Source organism: Branchiostoma lanceolatum, chromosome 3 (genome assembly GCF_035083965.1).
Source record: "Branchiostoma lanceolatum isolate klBraLanc5 chromosome 3, klBraLanc5.hap2, whole genome shotgun sequence".
In the NCBI taxonomy this organism is placed as follows: domain Eukaryota; kingdom Metazoa; phylum Chordata; class Leptocardii; order Amphioxiformes; family Branchiostomatidae; genus Branchiostoma; species Branchiostoma lanceolatum.
In genome coordinates this window covers 36,278-54,150 of record NC_089724.1, presented here as the reverse complement: position 1 = coordinate 54,150, position 17,873 = coordinate 36,278, and the positions used below count along the sequence as shown (strand labels likewise).

The window sequence follows — 17,873 nt, the reverse complement described above, 5'->3', positions numbered from 1 at the left end:
CAGGTACACATTAAACAGCCAGTAAGCCTTGATTTATAGTGCAAAATTAAACTGAAAACCTCTCCTGTTATTCTTTTTACAAAAAAGAACGATATCTTGGCATGTGACCTTTGACCGCCGCCATCTTGGATAGGGCTCTCTGTGAGGAAGTAAATTATTTCCTGAAAGTATCGTCTGCGGAACGGAGAAGGGCGCGGGAAACCTGTCTTATCGTCGGGCGTGTTCCTCAGGTGTGGTATGATGTGTTCTGGGTTGGCGGGGCAGCGGGAACAGTTAAACATGCGGTTAATGCCGCGATGTTTACTGCAGTATGGGGGCCTCTCTTCACCGTCATAACGTTACAAATATTTATACATCACGATTATAAATGATCAGTTCCTCTCCAGGCCAGGTAAAATTATTTTGACTTTGTGGGAGTTCACTTTTCTTCAACAGGGCAAACTGGAAATCACTCTGGCTACATCCGTGTTTCCTGAGCTATGGGGCCATCCGCTGTTATTGTTTACTTCCCTGGGCTATGGGGCCATCCGCTGTTATAATTTGTTTACTTCGTTAATAAGCCCATAATGTTTTCACGGTCCCGACTACGCATGTCCAGTGTCAAAGGTGAAGGCCGCCGGCTTGTAAACAGTTCCCGTCTCCACATTGTCTAAATTTGCATAACAATGCCGAGACGGGTTTTGTTTACGTCTCAGGGGCCTTTTAACATTTAATCACACTTACGTACACATACAAAAATACGAGGAGAGAGCTACTAGTACGCGATTTGGGGCATGTGATGTCTTTACTGATCAGAGAGGCCGAGGACAGAACAGGATGGGCACGGATCATTGCGGCTGGCTGTCATGACGCCCCTTCGACCACTGAGGTCATGAGTGAGTGAGTGAGTGATGTCTTTAGTCTGTGAAAATGCTCTGTGGTAGAGGCTTATTGGTTGTACAAAGACATCAACGGCCAAAGACTGTGGTCTTGGCGGTCACAACACAAACTGTAATGTATTATGTACAGTGTTGGTAAGTGGTAAACAATTTTATGAGTTCTTAAAAAAAATGAAATTGCAGCAAGGGCGGGATGGTGGTAACATTGCACGGGAGGTAAGCTGGCCGTTCGGAACGGCTGATTTCGCAGAATGAGTGTGGCACGAGCGGAGGTCAGAGGTCGCTTCCTCCAGAGTAATTCCCTACGATAGGTCCAGACCAATCCTACTAGAATTACACTTACGTACACATACAAAAATACAAGGAGAGAGCTACGTGGTTTGGGGCATGTGATGTCTTTAATCTGTGAAACTGCTCTGTGTGGTAGAGGCTTATTGGTTGTCATCAACGGCCAAGCCGAGGGTAGTGAGGGCCCCAAACAGTGTAGCGGAAAAGTGGTTAGTTGTAGTGGTAGTGCTGAATCTAAATTAGAAAGTAGGTAGATATTCAAGTTCATAAAAACAGTCCAAGGCTGGTGAAGAACGCGCCGCAGGACGTCACCGGCCGGGCACTGTCGAACAGCGTAGAGACAAACCGGAAAGGGTACGTCGGCGTGGAGCTCTAACTTAGTACTGTGAAGTGGGCCGTGGGCGGGTACACGCAGCTGGAGCTGGTCTTGATGGACTGTCAATCTGGCTGTGCTAAACAACTCTAAGCTATTCTCCTCTACTGGAAAGAGTCAAGAGTTTCGGGTGTGCGTAGTATTCCAGACTGATGACGATCTCACTGCAGGACGCTGTGGCGCGCCGTGGACCCCTAGTCGGACCGGAAGGTTAAGTCGCATTGATGTGGAGTGGGGAGCCTTGAGTAAGCTGCTGTAGATGCACACCGCATTCTTGTGGTCCGTGTAGGTACGGGTGTAAAGGGTGAAGGGTGTGCGATGAGGAAGTACCGCTCGTGGAAGCTCGTGGATAAGCCTCAATGGCGGGAAGGGGGGCTGTCGTTCCGATCGCTGTAGACTCTCTGTATGGACACTATTGTGGCACAAACTCAGGACCAATAGGGGCCAGAAATCAGAGTGACGACCACGCACTTCCGTCAGGTTTTCCGGGGATATTGTTTTGAGTGCATTTGTGTGTGTTATCAGGTGTGTGTATGTTTGTGTCACCGGACGCTTAAAATCAGCATCACTGAAGAATGTGTCGATGGACTACAATGATATTTGATATGTGGGTAGGTGCTGGGAGGAGAAAGGTCAAGGTCGATTTTGGGTCCCCTGGTATGTGTCACAGGAACTGCAATGGCGTATTTGTAAAAATCTTCCAAGGAGAATAACTGAAGAAAGGAACGACAGATTTTCATGTTATTTGGAACGCATGTGGGTTGGACAGAGATGTACAAACTGAAGTGCTAATTATGCAAATTTGGACTGAATTTGCATAAGTAATGAGGAATATCTGTTGTGGGTATGTGCTTTGAGGTCGCACCTCTCGAATCTGTTTGTCTCTTATCTAGAAGAAGTATTCCCCAAGTTCCAATGTTCAGCTGGTGGTTCTTCTGCCCAAAACCAAGTAGATGTGGGGTGGTAGCTCTAATGGTATTGCTGCTTTTTGCAGAAAGTTATATGTACCTTATGTTTCATAGTATGGATGTTATATTTGAGATGTAGGTACCTGTAGAACAGGTAAATACACTTGACAATAAATTATGCTAATGAGGTCCTAATTTGCATAATTTATGCATAAACTTGTATTTCCCTAACCGTAAAAGCTGTGGATGTCATATTTGAGATGTAGGTACCTTTAGGAAAGGTGAATGCATCTGGACATTAATTATGCTAATGAGAACCTAATTTGCATAATGTATGCAGAAACTTGTATTTCCCTTACCGTAAAAGCTGCAGATCCAGCAACCTTAAGGTCCATGCTGTTGTTTCTTTTTTTGCTATTCATTGTTATTGACAGGCCCATGTTGTTTTTCATTTGTTTATTGTTGTTGCCAGGCAACCATGGTTGTACCGAACCCCCCTCCCACCCCCGAGCAGAGCGAGCCGACGGTTCAGCAGATCAAGGCTGACGTCGTGTTCGTCATCGAGGGGACGGCGAACCTGGGCGCCTACTTCAACAACCTCAAGACGTCTTACATCATTCCTACTGTGGAGTAAGTGTCTTACTTAACACTCACCTTACTCGAACCCTACTTCAACAACCTCAAGACGTCTTACATCATTCCTACTGTGGAGTAAGTGTCTTACTTAACACTCACCTTACTCTAACCCTACTTCAACAACCTCAAGACGTCTTACATCATTCCTACTGTGGAGTAAGTGTCTTACTTAACACTCACCTTACTCTAACCCTACTTCAACAACCTCAAGACGTCTTACATCATTCCTACTGTGGAGTACGTGTCTTACTTAACACTCACCTTACTCTAACCCTACTTCAACAACCTCAAGACGTCTTACATCATTCCTACTGTGGAGTAAGTGTCTTACTTAACACTCACCTTACTCTAACCCTACTTCAACAACCTCAAGACATCTTACATCATTCCTACTGTGGAGTAAGTGTTTTACTTAACACTCACCTTACTCGAACCCTACTTCAACAACCTCAAGACGTCTTACATCATTCCTACTGTGGAGTAAGTGTCTTACTTAACACTCACCTTACTTGAACCCTACTTCCACAACCTCAAGACGTCTTACATCATTCCTACTGTGGAGTAAGTGTCTTACTTAACTCTCACCTTACTCTAACCCTACTTCAACAACCTCAAGACGTCTTACATCATTCCTACTGTGGAGTAAGTGTCCCTAACTCTCACCTTACTCAAACCCTACTCTGATCCTTTAAGAGGTTTCAGTTTTGCCTTGTCTTACCAGTCACACATCAGGTGATGTCATCATCCGTTTCTACCCTTCAGGTTGTGATGTCATCCGTTTATGCATGTTTTTTTGCCCCTCAAGTTGTGATGTCATCCGTTTATGTGTACTGTATTTGTTTCCCTCAGGTATTTCAATGGAGGACCAGTTGCAGAGACAGACTTCGGTGGGGACGTAAGTTGTTTTATTTTTTGTTAGGCTGCACCAATTTTCTTTCTTTGGTTCTGGAACATTTTAAAGTAAAAGCTTCAGAATTATGTTGGATTTTAGTCCTCACCATATGCCTGTAATTTGTACAATATGCTTGTATTTTGTACGATATACCTGTATTTTGTACCATATGCCTGTATATGGTACGATATACCTGTATTTTGTATCCCCAGTACGGAGGTGCGCTGTACGGGCTGATCGTGTTCCAGACCGCGGACTGCGCCCCCGAGCCGGCGACTGTCTGCATCGCTCCGACCAGCAGTGCCCACGTTTTCCTCACGTGGCTGGACAGGATAAAGTAAGTACCAACACTAGTGCCAACACTGGTACCAACACTAGTGCCAACACTGGTACCAACACTGGTACCAACACTAGTACCAGCACTAGTACCAACACTAGTACCAACACTGTACCCTGATCCACTAACCCTAACTCCTCACAGACCTGAACCCCGATCCACTAACCCTAACTCCTCACAGACCTGGCCCCTGATCCACTAACCCTAACCCCTCACAGACTTGGACCCTGATCCACTAACCCTAACTCTTCACAGACCTGGACTCTGATCCACCAACCCGAACTCTTCACAGACCTGGACCCTGATCTACCAACCCTAACTCCTCATAGACCTGGACCCTGATCCACCAACCCTAACTCCTCACATGCAGACCTGGACCCTGATCCACTAACCCTAACTCCTCACAGACCTGGACCCTGATCCACTAACCCTAACTCCTCACAGACCTGGACCCCGATCCACTAACCCTAACTCCTCACAGACCTGGACCCTGATCCACTAACCCTAACTCCTCACAGACCTGGACCCTGATCCACTAACCCTAACTCCTCACAGACCTGGACCCTGATCCACTAACCCTAACTCCTCACATGCAGACCTAGACCCTGATCCACTATCCCTAACTCCTCACATGCAGACCTGGACCCTGATCCACTAACCCTAACTCCTCACAGACCTGGACCCTGATCCACTAACCCTAACTCCTCACAGACCTGGACCCTGATCCACTAACCCTAACTCCTCACATGCAGACCTGAACCCCGATCCACTAACCCTAACTCCTCACATGCAGACCTGAATCCCAATCCACTAACCCTAACCCCTCACATGCAGACCTGGACCCTGATCCACTAACCCTAACTCCTCACAGACCTAGACCCTGATCCACTAACCCTAACTCCTCACATGCAGACCTGGACCCTGATCCACTATCAGTAACTCCTCACATGCAGACCTGGACCCTGATCCACTAACTGAGCACAAATGTTTTTTTCAGGTTTGTAGGAGGGGCTGGCCATTCGTGTAGCCATATTGCTGAAGGTCTCAGCTCTGCGCTTCAACTCTTTGACGATTTTCAGAAAGTTCGAGAACAAACGTAAGGAATATTCCTAATATCTAAGTTGCAAACATTGTTTCATTTGTAGAGATTAAAGGGATGATGTATATCACTAAACTTGTGTACCTTGTTAATTTACAGTAGCTATTTTTGCACCATTTGATGTAAGTGTTGTGCACCCTTTGATGTCAGGGTTGTGCACCCTTTGATATAAGAGTTGTGCACCCTTTGCTGAATGAGTTGTGCACCCTTTGATGTAAGAGATGTGCTCCCTTCGATGTAAGAGTTGTGCACCCTTTGCTGTACAAGTTGTACACTCTTTGATCTAAGAGTTGTGCACCCTCTGCTATACAAGTTGTGCACCCTTTGATGTAAGAGTTGTGCACCCTTTGATCTAAGAGTTGTGCACCCTCTGCTATACAAGTTGTGCACTTTTTGATGTAAGTTGTGCACCCTTTGATAAGTTCTGCGTAACATTTTCACGACAGACCCAGTCTCCAGAAGCAGTGCATTCTGGTCTGCAACTCGCCCCCATTCCTGATGCCGTCCATCGAAAGCATCACCTACAGCGGGCAGACAGCCGAGCAGCTGGGGGGCATCATGGGAGAGGTCAGTTCAGGGTCAGGGGGAGAGGTTAAAGGTTACATTGCCGACAGCGGGCAGACAGCCGAGCAGCTGGGAGGCATCATGGGAGAGGTCAGTTCAGGGTCAGGGGGAGAGGTTAAAGGTTACATTGCCGACAGCGGGCAGACAGCCGAGCAGCTGGGAGGCATCATGGGAGAGGTCAGTTCAGGGTCAGGGGGAGAGGTTAAAGGTTACATTGCCTACAGCGGGCAGACAGCCGAGCAGCTGGGAGGCATCATGGGAGAGGTCAGTTCAGGGTCAGGGGGAGAGGTTAAAGGTTACATTGCCTACAGCGGGCAGACAGCCGAGCAGCTGGGAGGCATCATGGGAGAGGTCAGTTCAGGGTCGGGGAGAAGTTAAAGGTTACATTGCCTACAGCGGGCAGACAGCCGAGCAGCTGGGAGGCATCATGGGAGAGGTCAGTTCAGGGTCAGGGCAAAGGTCAATGGTTACATTGCCTACAGCGGGCAGACAGCCAAGCAGCTGGTAGGCATCATGGGAGAGGTCAGGGGAAGAGGTTAGGTCAGGGCAAAGGTGAAAGGTAGATTTTGCCTACAGCTAGCAGAAAGCTGAGTAGAATAAGGTCATAGCACAGGGTGACGGAGGAAAGTATGAAAAGGTCATGCCAAGGTCAGGTCACAAGATTCTGGGGAATTCATTCAGCCCCCCCTCCTCTTACATTAATTGGTATCATAGTGGTGTTCACTTACCATGCACCAGTATCTGCTGTTCACTACTGTACAGAGGGTCTCACACAGCTGTTTTTTGCCATGTTCATGTACAGAGTCTCACAAAGCTGTTTTTTTTGCCCTGTACAGTGGGTCTCACACGGCTGTTTTCTGCCATGTACAGAGTCTCACACAGCTGTTTTATTTTCCCTGTACAGTGGGTATCACATGGCTGTTTTCTGCCCCGTACAGAGGGTCTCACACGGCTGTTTTCTGCCCTGTACAGAGAGGAATCAACTTCTCCATCATGTCTCCGCGGAAGCTGCCGGTTCTGCAGCGGCTGTATGAGAAGGGGCTGGGCAGCAGCCAGGACCAGTCCCACAAGGACTACACCACCGACCCGCGGCACCTCATCCTCCTTAAAGGCTTCCAGCTCAAAGGTAAGGACTACACAACCGACCCAAGGTACCTCATCCTCCTTAAGGGCTTCCAGCTCAAAGGTAAGGACTACACAACCGACCCGCGGCACCTTATCCTCCTTAAAGGCTTCCAGCTCAAAGGTAAGGACTACACCACCGACCCGCGGCACCTCATCCTCCTTAAAGGCTTCTAGCTCAAAGGTAAGGACTACACCACCGACCCAAGGCACCTCATCCTCCTTAAAGGCTTCCAGCTCAAAGGTAAGGACTACACCACCGACCCAAGGCACCTCATCCTCCTTAAAGGCTTCCAGCTCAAAGGTAAGGACTACACCACCGACCCAAGGCACCTCATCCTCCTTAAGGGCTTCCAGCTCAAAGGTAAGGACTACACCACCGACCCAAGGCACCTCATCCTCCTTAAAGGCTTCCAGCTCAAAGGTAAGGACTACACCACCGACCCAAGGCACCTCATCCTCCTTAAGGGCTTCCAGCTCAAAGGTAAGGACTACACCACCGACCCAAGGCGCCTCATCCTCCTTAAGGGCTTCCAGCTCAAAGGTAAGGACTACACCACCGACCCGAGGCACCTCATCCTCCTTAAGGGCTTCGAGCTCAAAGGTAAGGACTACACCACCGACCCGCGGCACCTCATCCTCCTTAAGGGCTTCCAGCTCAAAGGTAAGAAATAGGAACGTGTGCATTTGTATGTCTGTGTGTGTATGTGTGTGTGTATGCATTTGTGCATGTGTTTATCTGAGTGTATGCATCTGTGTGTGTGTGACTGTTTGTATTTGTGTGTGTGAACCTGTGACTGTTTGTATTTGTGTGTGTGCACCTGTGAATGTGTGCATTTGTATGTCTGTGTGTGTATGTGTGTGTGTATGCATTTGTGCATGTGTGTATCTGAGTGTATGCATCTGTGTGTGTGTGACTGTTTGTATTTGTGTGTGTGAACCTGTGACTGTTTGTATTTGTGTGTGTGCACCTGTGAATGTGTGTATTTGTGTGTGTGCACCTTACCCTGGGGGCCAGGCACCGTATATCGGCTCGCCACCAAGCACCGCACGCGCGCCCAAGCTTTCCCGGCCCACCCTCCCGCTGTCCCCCGAAGACCGTCCACAGGGGTGGAGAAGTGCTTATGATTTATGGCCGCGCGCACGGCTGGAAGCCGCCTGCACGGTGGCAGGATTGGTCGTCCGCCCTGCGGCGATAGCGAATCAGCCCGTGCCTGTTTTAATATTCATGAACCGCAGATCGTCATCTTACGCAAGGGGCTTGCGTTGTATTTCCGCTTCCGCTAAAACAGGCGTGGAAATTTGGCGGGAACCGACAAACAGCGTCAAGTAACTATACGCTGGGTGGGCGAGAGAAGCGGCGCTGCGATCTCTAAAGCTTTCATCACGGTTTGATATTCACATTGCATTTCATTACATTTCTGACATGTTGAAATGAAACCTATACAAGAATAAAGATTTCCCTTCGCCTGCAAGCTTATTTTATCGATGTCTAACACTGATACCAATCTAGAATAATGATACACGATTGCCTTTCAATGGTAGTGCGAAACTTTGATGTCCTGAAATGCTAAAATCAAAGGAGGTTAAAACTAAAACGTACCTTTGGCGAGCTCGTAATGTCCGGAAGCTCTGATGGGAGACGATGGCGTAAATACGGGCTTGACGTGAGTCCCCCCGGCCTCGTATAGTTCACATGACACACAAACATTCTTTGTTCCTTTATTTGTACTACAACATACACAACAGCCACGGCCATTATCTTCTATTGTGAATTTTTGCTTAACTGAATTTGCAATTGTAACGTGAGTTACGTGACATCTTCTCATAGCAGAACATACGACGCCTTGTAGCTAGGTGCTTTGATTTGAACACCAAAGACGTATGCTGCGGTGTTTACCGTGACGTCATATATGGTAAAGACGGGAGATCCCAGACAAAGATGGCGCCAACTCAAACTCTCGCCCACAGAAGCCCACAGAAATGTGCCCAATCAACACGTGGCGTCCCGCTGTGCGGGGATTACCGGCAGGCCAATAGCGCGAAGAACTTTCTAACACAAATTCTGTGCTAGAAACTGACAGCAAGAGCCGTGTCCCCAGGCTCCGTATATGGCTAGCAGATCTTGGGTTTACAGCGGAGAGTGGGGCGGGGTCGGTCTTCGGGGGACAGCGGGAGGATGGGCCGGGAAAGCTTGGACGCGCGTGCGGTGCTTGGTGGCGAGCCTATATACGGTGCCTGGCCCCCAGGGTATGTGCACCTATGAATGTGTGTATTTGTGTGTGTGCACCTATGAATGTGTGTATTTGTGTGTGTGCACCTATGAATGTGTGTATTTGTGTGTGTGTGTATTTACTCTCACCTATCAAAGAAACGTACCGTTTATTTTATTTGCCTCAAAATCCGTCCGGTACTTTCTCACTTTAGACAGTACGATTAGTATTTTTTTGAGAAATTGAGGCTTTGCTAACCAGGAATCCCTCTTAAATCTGAAGTTAAGGTTTTTCTGCCCATATTTCCCCGGTAGTTTTGCTCGTAATTCGCTATTTTTCAGTCTAGCAGCGTTAATTTTCTACCGCTTTAAAAAATTTGAAGGCCTTCTGAAAATATCCTTGCGGCACTCGTAACATATCGGTCAATATCGCTATGACGCTACAGAAAAAAGGGGAAAATAAGACGCGACATTGACATTTCAAAATACAATTTTCCTATAAGTAACTTTGACAGTTTCTGTTAACATCGTAAACCAAAGCACGCTGATAAAAAACAGTTTCATGTGAGTATATATGTGCGTATGTTTATGCGTATGTGTGTCTGCGTGTTTATTTGCGGTAGTTTTATGTGAGTATTTATGTGCGTATGTTTATGTGCGTATGTGTGTCCCTTGTTTATGTGCGGTAGTTCTATTTGAGTATTTATGTGCGTATGTGTGTCCGTTGTTTATGTGCGTATGTGTGTCCGTTGTTTATGTGCTGTAGTTTTATTTGAGTATTTATGTGCGTATGTTTTATGTGCGTACATGTATGTGTGTCTGCGTGTTTATGTGCGTATGTGTGTCTGCGTGTAGTTTTATGTAAGTATTTTTGACCCCCCAGAAAGAGTGGCAAACGTGGAAGGGAAGGACACTAGCATGAAGCTGACCTCTGACCTTGACCCCAAGCCGCTCCATCCGGGCAGCAAGGCCTCCGCCCCCACCTCGAACCCAGGTGCACCTGTCGCAAAGGCTGCTGGGAGCCCCGCCAGGAGCACAGGTACGGGGCTCATTCATCTTTAAGGGCTGTGACTGAAAAGGGTCATTTTCTAACAGACTGCATCATATTGAATACAAATCAAGGAACATTTGTGGAATTTTATAAGAACAAAAAAGTTAACCATTTATTATCCAGTAACCAGCTGTTTTCCATGCAGTTCCGGCTGTTCCTTCAGGTTCAAGTGTAACCTGCTGTTTTTCTGTAGTTCCCTCAGGTTCAAGTGTAACCTGCTGTTTTCTGTAGTTCCTTCAGGTTCAAGTGTAACCTGCTGTTTTCTGTAGTTCCCTCAGGTTCAAGTGTAACCTGCTGTTTTCTGTAGTTCCCTCAGGTTCAAGTGTAACCTGCTGTTTTCTGTAGTTCCTTCAGGCTCAAGTGTAACCTGCTGTTTTCTGTGCAGTACCCTCAGGTTCAAGTGTAACCTGCTGTTTTCTGTAGTTCCCTCAGGTTCAAGTGTAACCTGCTGTTTTCTGTAGTTCCTTCAGGTTCAAGTGTAACCTGCTGTTTTCTGTAGTTCCTTCAGGTTCAAGTGTAACCTGCTGTTTTCTGTAGTTCCCTCAGGTTCAAGTGTAACCTGCTCTTTTCTGTAGTTCCCTCAGGTTCAAGTGTAACCTGCTGTTTTCTGTAGTTCCCTCAGGTTCAAGTATAACCAGCTGTTTTCTGTAGTTCCTTCAGGCTCAAGTGTAACCTGCTGTTTTCTGTAGTTCCTTCAGGCTCAAGTGTAACCTGCTGTTTTCTGTAGTTTCCTCAGGTTCAAGTGTATCCTGCTGTTTTCTGTAGTTCCTTCAGGTTCAAGTGTAACGAGCTGTTTTCTGTAGTTCCCTCAGGTTCAAGTGTAACCTGCTGTTTTCTGTAGTTCCCTCAGGTTCAAGTGTAACCTGCTGTTTTCTGTAGTTCCCTCAGGTTCAAGTGTAACGAGCTGTTTTCTGTAGTTCCCTCAGGTTCAAGTGTAACCTGCTGTTTTCTGGAGTTCCTTCAGGTTCAAGTGTAACCTGCTGTTTTCTGTAGTTCCTTCAGGTTCAAATGTAACCTGCTGTTTTCTGTAGTTCCCTCAGGTTCAAGTGTAACATGCTGTTTTTTTTAGTTCCCTCAGGTTCAAGTGTAACCAGCTGTTTTCTGTGCAGTACCATCAGGTTCAAGTGTAACCTGCTGTTTTCTGTAGTTCCTTCAGGTTCAAGTGTAACCTGCTGTTTTCTGTAGTTCCCTCAGGTTCAAGTGTAACCTGCTGTTTTCTTTAGCTCCATCAGGTTCAAGTGTAACCTGCTGTTTTCTGTAGTTCCCTCAGGTTGAAGTGTAACCTGCTGTTTTCTGTAGTTCCCTCAGGTTCAAGTGTAACCTGCTGTTTTCTTTAGCTCCATCAGGTTCAAGTGTAACCTGCTGTTTTCTGTAGTTCCCTCAGGTTGAAGTGTAACCTGCTGTTTTCTGTAGTTCCCTCAGGTTCAAGTATAACCTGCTGTTTTCTTTGCAGTACCCTCAGGTTCAAGTGTAACCTGCTGTTTTCTGTGCAGTACCATCAGGTTCAAGTGTAACCTGCTGTTTTCTTTAGCTCCATCAGGTTCAAGAGTAACCTGCTGTTTTCTGTAGTTCCTTCAGGTTCAAGTGTAACCTGCTGTTTTCTGTAGTTCCCTCAGGTTCAAGTGTAACCTGCTGTTTTCTTTAGCTCCATCAGGTCCAAGTGTAACCTGCTGTTTTCTTTAGCTCCATCAGGTTCAAGTGTAACCTGCTGTTTTCTTTAGCTCCATCAGGTTCAAGTGTAACCTGCTGTTTTCTTAAGCTCCATCAGGTTCAAGTGTAACCTGCTGTTTTCTTTAGCTCCTTCAGGTTCAAGTGTAACCAGCTGTTTTCTGTGAAGTACCCTCAGGTTCAAGTGTAACCAGCTGTTTTCTGTGCAGTACTCTCAGGTTCAAGTGTAACCAGCTGTTTTCTGTGCAGTACCATCAGGTTCAAGTGTAACCTGCTGTTTTCTGTAGTTCCTTCAGGTTCAAGTGTAACCTGCTGTTTTCTGTGCAGTACCTTCAGGTTCAAGTTCAACCAGCAGCCCTCAAAGCAATAAGCCACGTGCCAGCCCCGGGGTCAGCCTGGGGTCACCGCCTACTAAGCCCCCATCTAGCAGCTCAGGCACAACGCTACAAGCCATGCAGCAACAACCAGTACAACAGTCGCTACAACAGCCGCTACAACAACCGCTACAACAGCCGCTACAACAACCGGTTCAACAGTCGCTACAACAACCAGTTCAACAGTCCCTGCAACAACCGGTACAACAGTCCCTACAACAACCACTACAGCAACCGTTACAGCAACCGCTTCAACCTTTGCAGCAACCGTTACAACAACTGCAGCCTCCAGCTTCAGCCAGGCAGGAACCGTTTGGGCAGCAACCAGCAGTCCGCCCACAAGCCCCACAGGTGAGCTTTCAATAACCCTTACCTTACCAAGCCCCACAGGTGAGCTTTCAATAACCCTTACCTTACCGAGCCCCACAGGTGAGCTAAACCCTTACCTTACCGAGCCCCACAGGTGAGCTTTCAATAACCCTTACCTTACCGAGCCCCACAGGTGAGCTTTCAATAACCCTTACCTTACCAAGCCCCACAGGTGAGCTTTCAATAACCCTTACCTTACCGAGCCCCACAGGTTAGCTTTCAATAACTCTAACCTTACCAAGCCCCACAGGTTAGCTTAACCCTTACATTACCAAGCCCCACAGGTGAGCTTTCAATAACCCTTACCTTACCAAGCCCCACAGGTGAGCTTTCAATAACCCTTACCTTACCAAGCCCCACAGGTTAGCTTTCAATAACCCTTACCTTACCAAGCCCCACAGGTGAGCTTTCAATAACCCTTACCTTACGGAGCCCCACAGGTGAGCTTAACCCTTACCTTACCAAGCCCCACAGGTGAGCTTTCAATAACCCTTACCTTACCAAGCCCCACAGGTTAGCTTTCAATAACCCTTACCTTACCGAGCCCCACAGGTGAGCTTTCAATAACCCTTACCTTACCAAGCCCCACAGGTGAGCTTTCAATAACTTTAACCTTACCAAGTCCCACAGGTTAGCTTAACCCTTACATTACCAAGCCCCACAGGTGAGCTTTCAATAACCCTTACCTTACCAAGCCCCACAGGTGAGCTTAATAACCCTTACCTTACCAAGCCCCACAGGTGAGCTTTCAATAACCCTTACCTTACCGAGCCCCACAGGTTAGCTTTCAATAACCCTTACCTTACCAAGCCCCACAGGTGAGCTTTCAATAACCCTTACCTTACCAAGCCCCACAGGTGAGCTTTCAATAACCCTTACCTTACCAAGCCCCACAGGTGAGCTTTCAATAACCCTTACCTTACCAAGCCCCACAGGTTAGCTTTCAATAACCCTTACCTTACCAAGCCCCACAGGTTAGCTTTCAATAACCCTTACCTTACCGAGCCCCACAGGTTAGCTTTCAATAACCCTTACCTTACCAAGCCCCACAGGTGAGCTTAACCCTTACCTTACCGAGCCCCACAAGTTAGCTTCACCCTTACCTTACCGAGCCCCACAGGTGAGCTTTCAATAACCCTTACCTTACCGAGCCCCACAGGTTAGCTTCACCCTTACCTTACCTGTTTGCCCAGGTGCGGCCCCAGGTGACGTCAGGACTGCTGAGACCGTCGGCCCCGGCTGCAACAACCACAACACCTTTATCCCACCTGCCGACACCAGCACAGGTAGGAAATCAATCAATCAATCAATCAATTAATCAATCAATAAATTAATCAATCAATCAATCCTTGCATTGTACCATCTGCCAACAGCCCCCCCCCCCCAAGCGTACCCAGCAGAGGGCAGCTCATGTTGTTCTACTTGGTGTTCTACTTGTTCTACTTGGTGTTCTACTTGTTGTTCTTCTTGTTCTTCTGCTTGTTGTTCTGCTTGTTCGTCTGGTTGTTCTCGTTGTTGCTCTGATTGTACTACTTGCTGTTCTACTTGCTGTTCTGGTTGCTGTTCTGGTTGCTGTTCTGGTTGTTCTGTTTGCTGTTCTACTTGAGTTGATGTTCTGGTTGCTGTTCTGCAGGCCCCCACCCCTCCCCCTGCCAGCAAGCCGGGCCCAGCCGGCCCCCCCAAAGGCGCCCAGCAGATGGCAGCGCACATCATGAAGGAAGCCATGGCCCGCGCGCGCCAGCCCTCCCCAAACGTCACCGTGCAGCCATGGAGACAGAACGAGCCCAGAGCTGTGTCAGGTGGGAGCAATGGTTACATAAAATATTAGAACACTCAAGCGGAAGCCATGGTTACATAAAATATTAGAACACTCAAGCGGAAGCCATGGTTACATAGAACACTAGGGAGCCATGGTCACATAAAATATTAGAACACTCAAGCGGGAGCCATGGTTACATAGAACACTATTAAACTCAGGCAGGAACCATGGTTACATAGAACATTATAACACTAATTAAAGGTAGGAGCCATGGTTACATAGAACATTAGGGAGCCATGGTTACATAGAATATTAGGGAACCATGGTTACATAAAATATTATAACACTCAAATGGGAGCCATGGTTACATAGAACATTATAACACTAAGGTGGGAGCCATGGTTATGTAGAACATTATAACACTAAGGTGGGAGCCATGGTTATGTAGAACATTATAACACTAAGGTGGGAGCCATGGTTATGTAGACCATTATAACACTAAGGTGGGAGCCATGGTTATGCAGAACATTATAACACTAAGGTGGGAGCCATGGTTATGTAGAACATTATAACACTAAGGTGGGAGCCATGGTTATGTAGAACATTATAACACTAAGGTGGGAGCCATGGTTATGTAGAACATTATAACACTAAGGTGGGAGCCATGGTTATGTAGACCATTATAACACTAAGGTGGGAGCCATGGTTATGTAGACCATTATAACACTAAGGTGGGAGCCATGGTTATGTAGACCATTATAACACTAAGGTGGGAGCCATGGTTTAATGCATGTGTCTTCAGCGTGAGAATTCTTGTTGAACAAGTTCGCTACACGCGCACCGTCTGCCACCCGCCTTTGATCTCATATGTCAGGCCGGCGACAAAGAGAGATCATCAATCAATTTTGACAGGAGTGGCGCGCCTGAGAGTCTGTGGAGAAATGGTCTCCCGTTGTGTGTATAAGAGTTTGGAGTTTTAAACTATCTGGATAAACTAATGCTGATATGAACATTTCCAAAAGCATTAATTTGACTTTATTTCTGGAATCAAATTTTCACACTTGATCTATCGACTGAGTGGCATATAGCAAATTACATGATGTTTCCCCAACAATCATGTTACTTTTAACGATATATGTTCCTGTCATCTTGCCTCCTCGCAAGCAAATATTCAGCTTGTCACCGAACTTTACCGACGTAGATCGTGATGTCTCGTGAGCACACGAAACACTCTCATTTGCTGACGACGGACAACGAGAATAAGCGAACGTGAAACGAGGATAGTTGATTTCACAAGTCTCCCGGCTGTTTCACGAAAGTATCCCAACAAAATACACAAGGATTGCCGATTGTAAACAAGAAATCTTCTGTACAGGACTAATTCTGTTGGGAAATACCGTATTCATGTACATGTAGTACGAGTGGGTAAAGTAAACAATGAACTTTACGATGCCGGTATATTTCTAACGCGGCGTGCAGCGCCTTGTATGAACACGTTGGGGTTGAAGTATGGATGGGTGAAAATTGCGTCGCGGTCTTGCCGCTTTACCTCCTTCATTTTGTTGAGGTCTCGTGCTTGGAAATGCTTGGAATTTAATTGTAATTCTTATCACACCATAACATCGTTAATGTATATTTCTGACGACCACATGCGGCCGTAACACCAAGTATTGTTACGATACATTTTCATGACAATGTAGTAGAACAAACATGAAACCTGAACCCACCTCATTATAGCAGCGTATGTCGCGAAATAACGCATTCAGTAGCAGGTCAGAATAACGCTGTAACATATTTTCCGACCTTATGCCTGCTATTCAAGTTGCGTTACCGCGTTTGCGTTACGTTATCGTTGCGTTACGTTACCGTTATCGCCGCGTTATCCTTGCGTTATCGTTATCCGTTAATTGTAACACAATCAGTACTGTTACAGTAGAACATTATAACACTAAGGTGGGAGCCATGGTTATGTAGAACATTATAACACTAAGGTGGGAGCCATGGTTATGTAGAACATTATAACACTAAGGTGGGAGCCATGGTTATCTAGAACATTATAACACTAAGGTGGGAGCCATGGTTATGCAGAACATTATAACACTAAGGTGGGAGCCATGGTTATGTAGAACATCGACACACTTTAGGGTCAAGAGAAGGAAAGCATTTTGATCTGGGACACAATAGTTGCCTCGTGCAGTCAGGAAAGAATGCAAATTGATAAAATGTTCAAATTCTAAAGAGATAAAGGTTTGTAATCTGTGCCGGTTTCAGGAGGACCTTCTCGCCTGCCCGGGGCTCCCGCCACCAGCCAACCGCAGCCGGGAACCTGGCAGCCACAGGCACCCCCAAAACCTGCACAGGTAAGGAACACCTGCATAGGTAAGGTACCCCCCAAACCTGCACAGCTAAGGCACACCTGCACAGGTAAAGTGCACCTGCACAGGAAATGCACATCTGCATAGGTAGAAACTTAAGAAGACACAAGCACCACCAAAATGCATTTGGTCTGTAAAACTTTTATTATTGACTCACATTCTTAGTGTTTGATCTTATTGTCTCCTGTTGTATCAGATGCCGACATCCACTAGCCTGGCCCAGTCCATGGCAGGCCCCTCAAGCCTGGCCCAGTCCAGCCTGGCCCAGTCCAGCCTGGCCCAGTCCAGCCTGGCCCAGTCCATGACTGGCCCCTCAAGCCTAGCCCAGGCCAGCATGACCCAGTCCATGGCTGGCCCTTCAAGCATGGCCCAGTCCAGCATGGCCCAGGCCAGTATGACCCAGTCCATGGCTGGCCCCTCAAGCCTGGCCCAGTCCATAGCTGACCCGACCAGCCTGGCCCAGTCCATAGCTGGCCCCCTGCAAATCAGCACCATCTCTACAAGCCAGGCCCCACCCATGAACACCGGTATGATACCCAGCATGACCCAGGCCCCCCGGATTCAGCAGCCGCCACAGCAGCAGTTCCCGGTGTCCCAGCCTCAGGTAAAGTTGATTTTGGTTTGTCTTCAAGTAAGGTACACCTGTACAGGCTAGGTACACCTGCACAGGTAAGGTACACCTGTACAGGCCAGGTACACCCGCACAGGTAAGGTACACCTGTACAGGCTAGGTACACCCGCACAGCTAAGGTACACCTACACAGGTAAGGTACACCTGTACAGGCTAGGTACACCTGCACAGCTAAGGTACACCTGCACAGCTAAGGTACACCTGCACAGGTAAGGTACACCTGTACAGGCTAGGTACACCCGCACAGCTAAGGTACACCTACACAGGTAAGGTACACCTGTACAGGCTAGGTACACCTGCACAGCTAAGGTACACCTGCACAGCTAAGGTACACCTG

The 17,873-nt window shown here is 47.3% G+C and overlaps 1 protein-coding gene across 3 annotated transcripts in view; it reads left to right on the top strand.

The window, feature by feature from the left end:
• Positions 1–114: 114 nt before the first annotated feature.
• The window catches only part of LOC136429592 (mediator of RNA polymerase II transcription subunit 25-like), a 40,535-nt gene continuing 22,776 nt past the window's right edge, over positions 115–17,873 (top strand). For all 3 annotated transcript variants that reach the window (XM_066419428.1, XM_066419427.1, XM_066419429.1), the window contains exons 1-13: positions 115–230; positions 2,920–3,077; positions 3,933–3,978; positions 4,188–4,312; positions 5,310–5,408; positions 5,858–5,978; positions 6,948–7,101; positions 10,193–10,348; positions 12,356–12,753; positions 13,965–14,057; positions 14,405–14,570; positions 16,802–16,890; positions 17,102–17,509. In XM_066419428.1, coding sequence (XP_066275525.1) covers positions 2,926–3,077; positions 3,933–3,978; positions 4,188–4,312; positions 5,310–5,408; positions 5,858–5,978; positions 6,948–7,101; positions 10,193–10,348; positions 12,356–12,753; positions 13,965–14,057; positions 14,405–14,570; positions 16,802–16,890; positions 17,102–17,509 — 2,007 coding nt within the window. In that variant the 5' untranslated portion in view covers positions 115–230; positions 2,920–2,925. The remainder of the gene's footprint in view (positions 231–2,919; positions 3,078–3,932; positions 3,979–4,187; positions 4,313–5,309; positions 5,409–5,857; positions 5,979–6,947; positions 7,102–10,192; positions 10,349–12,355; positions 12,754–13,964; positions 14,058–14,404; positions 14,571–16,801; positions 16,891–17,101; positions 17,510–17,873) is intronic.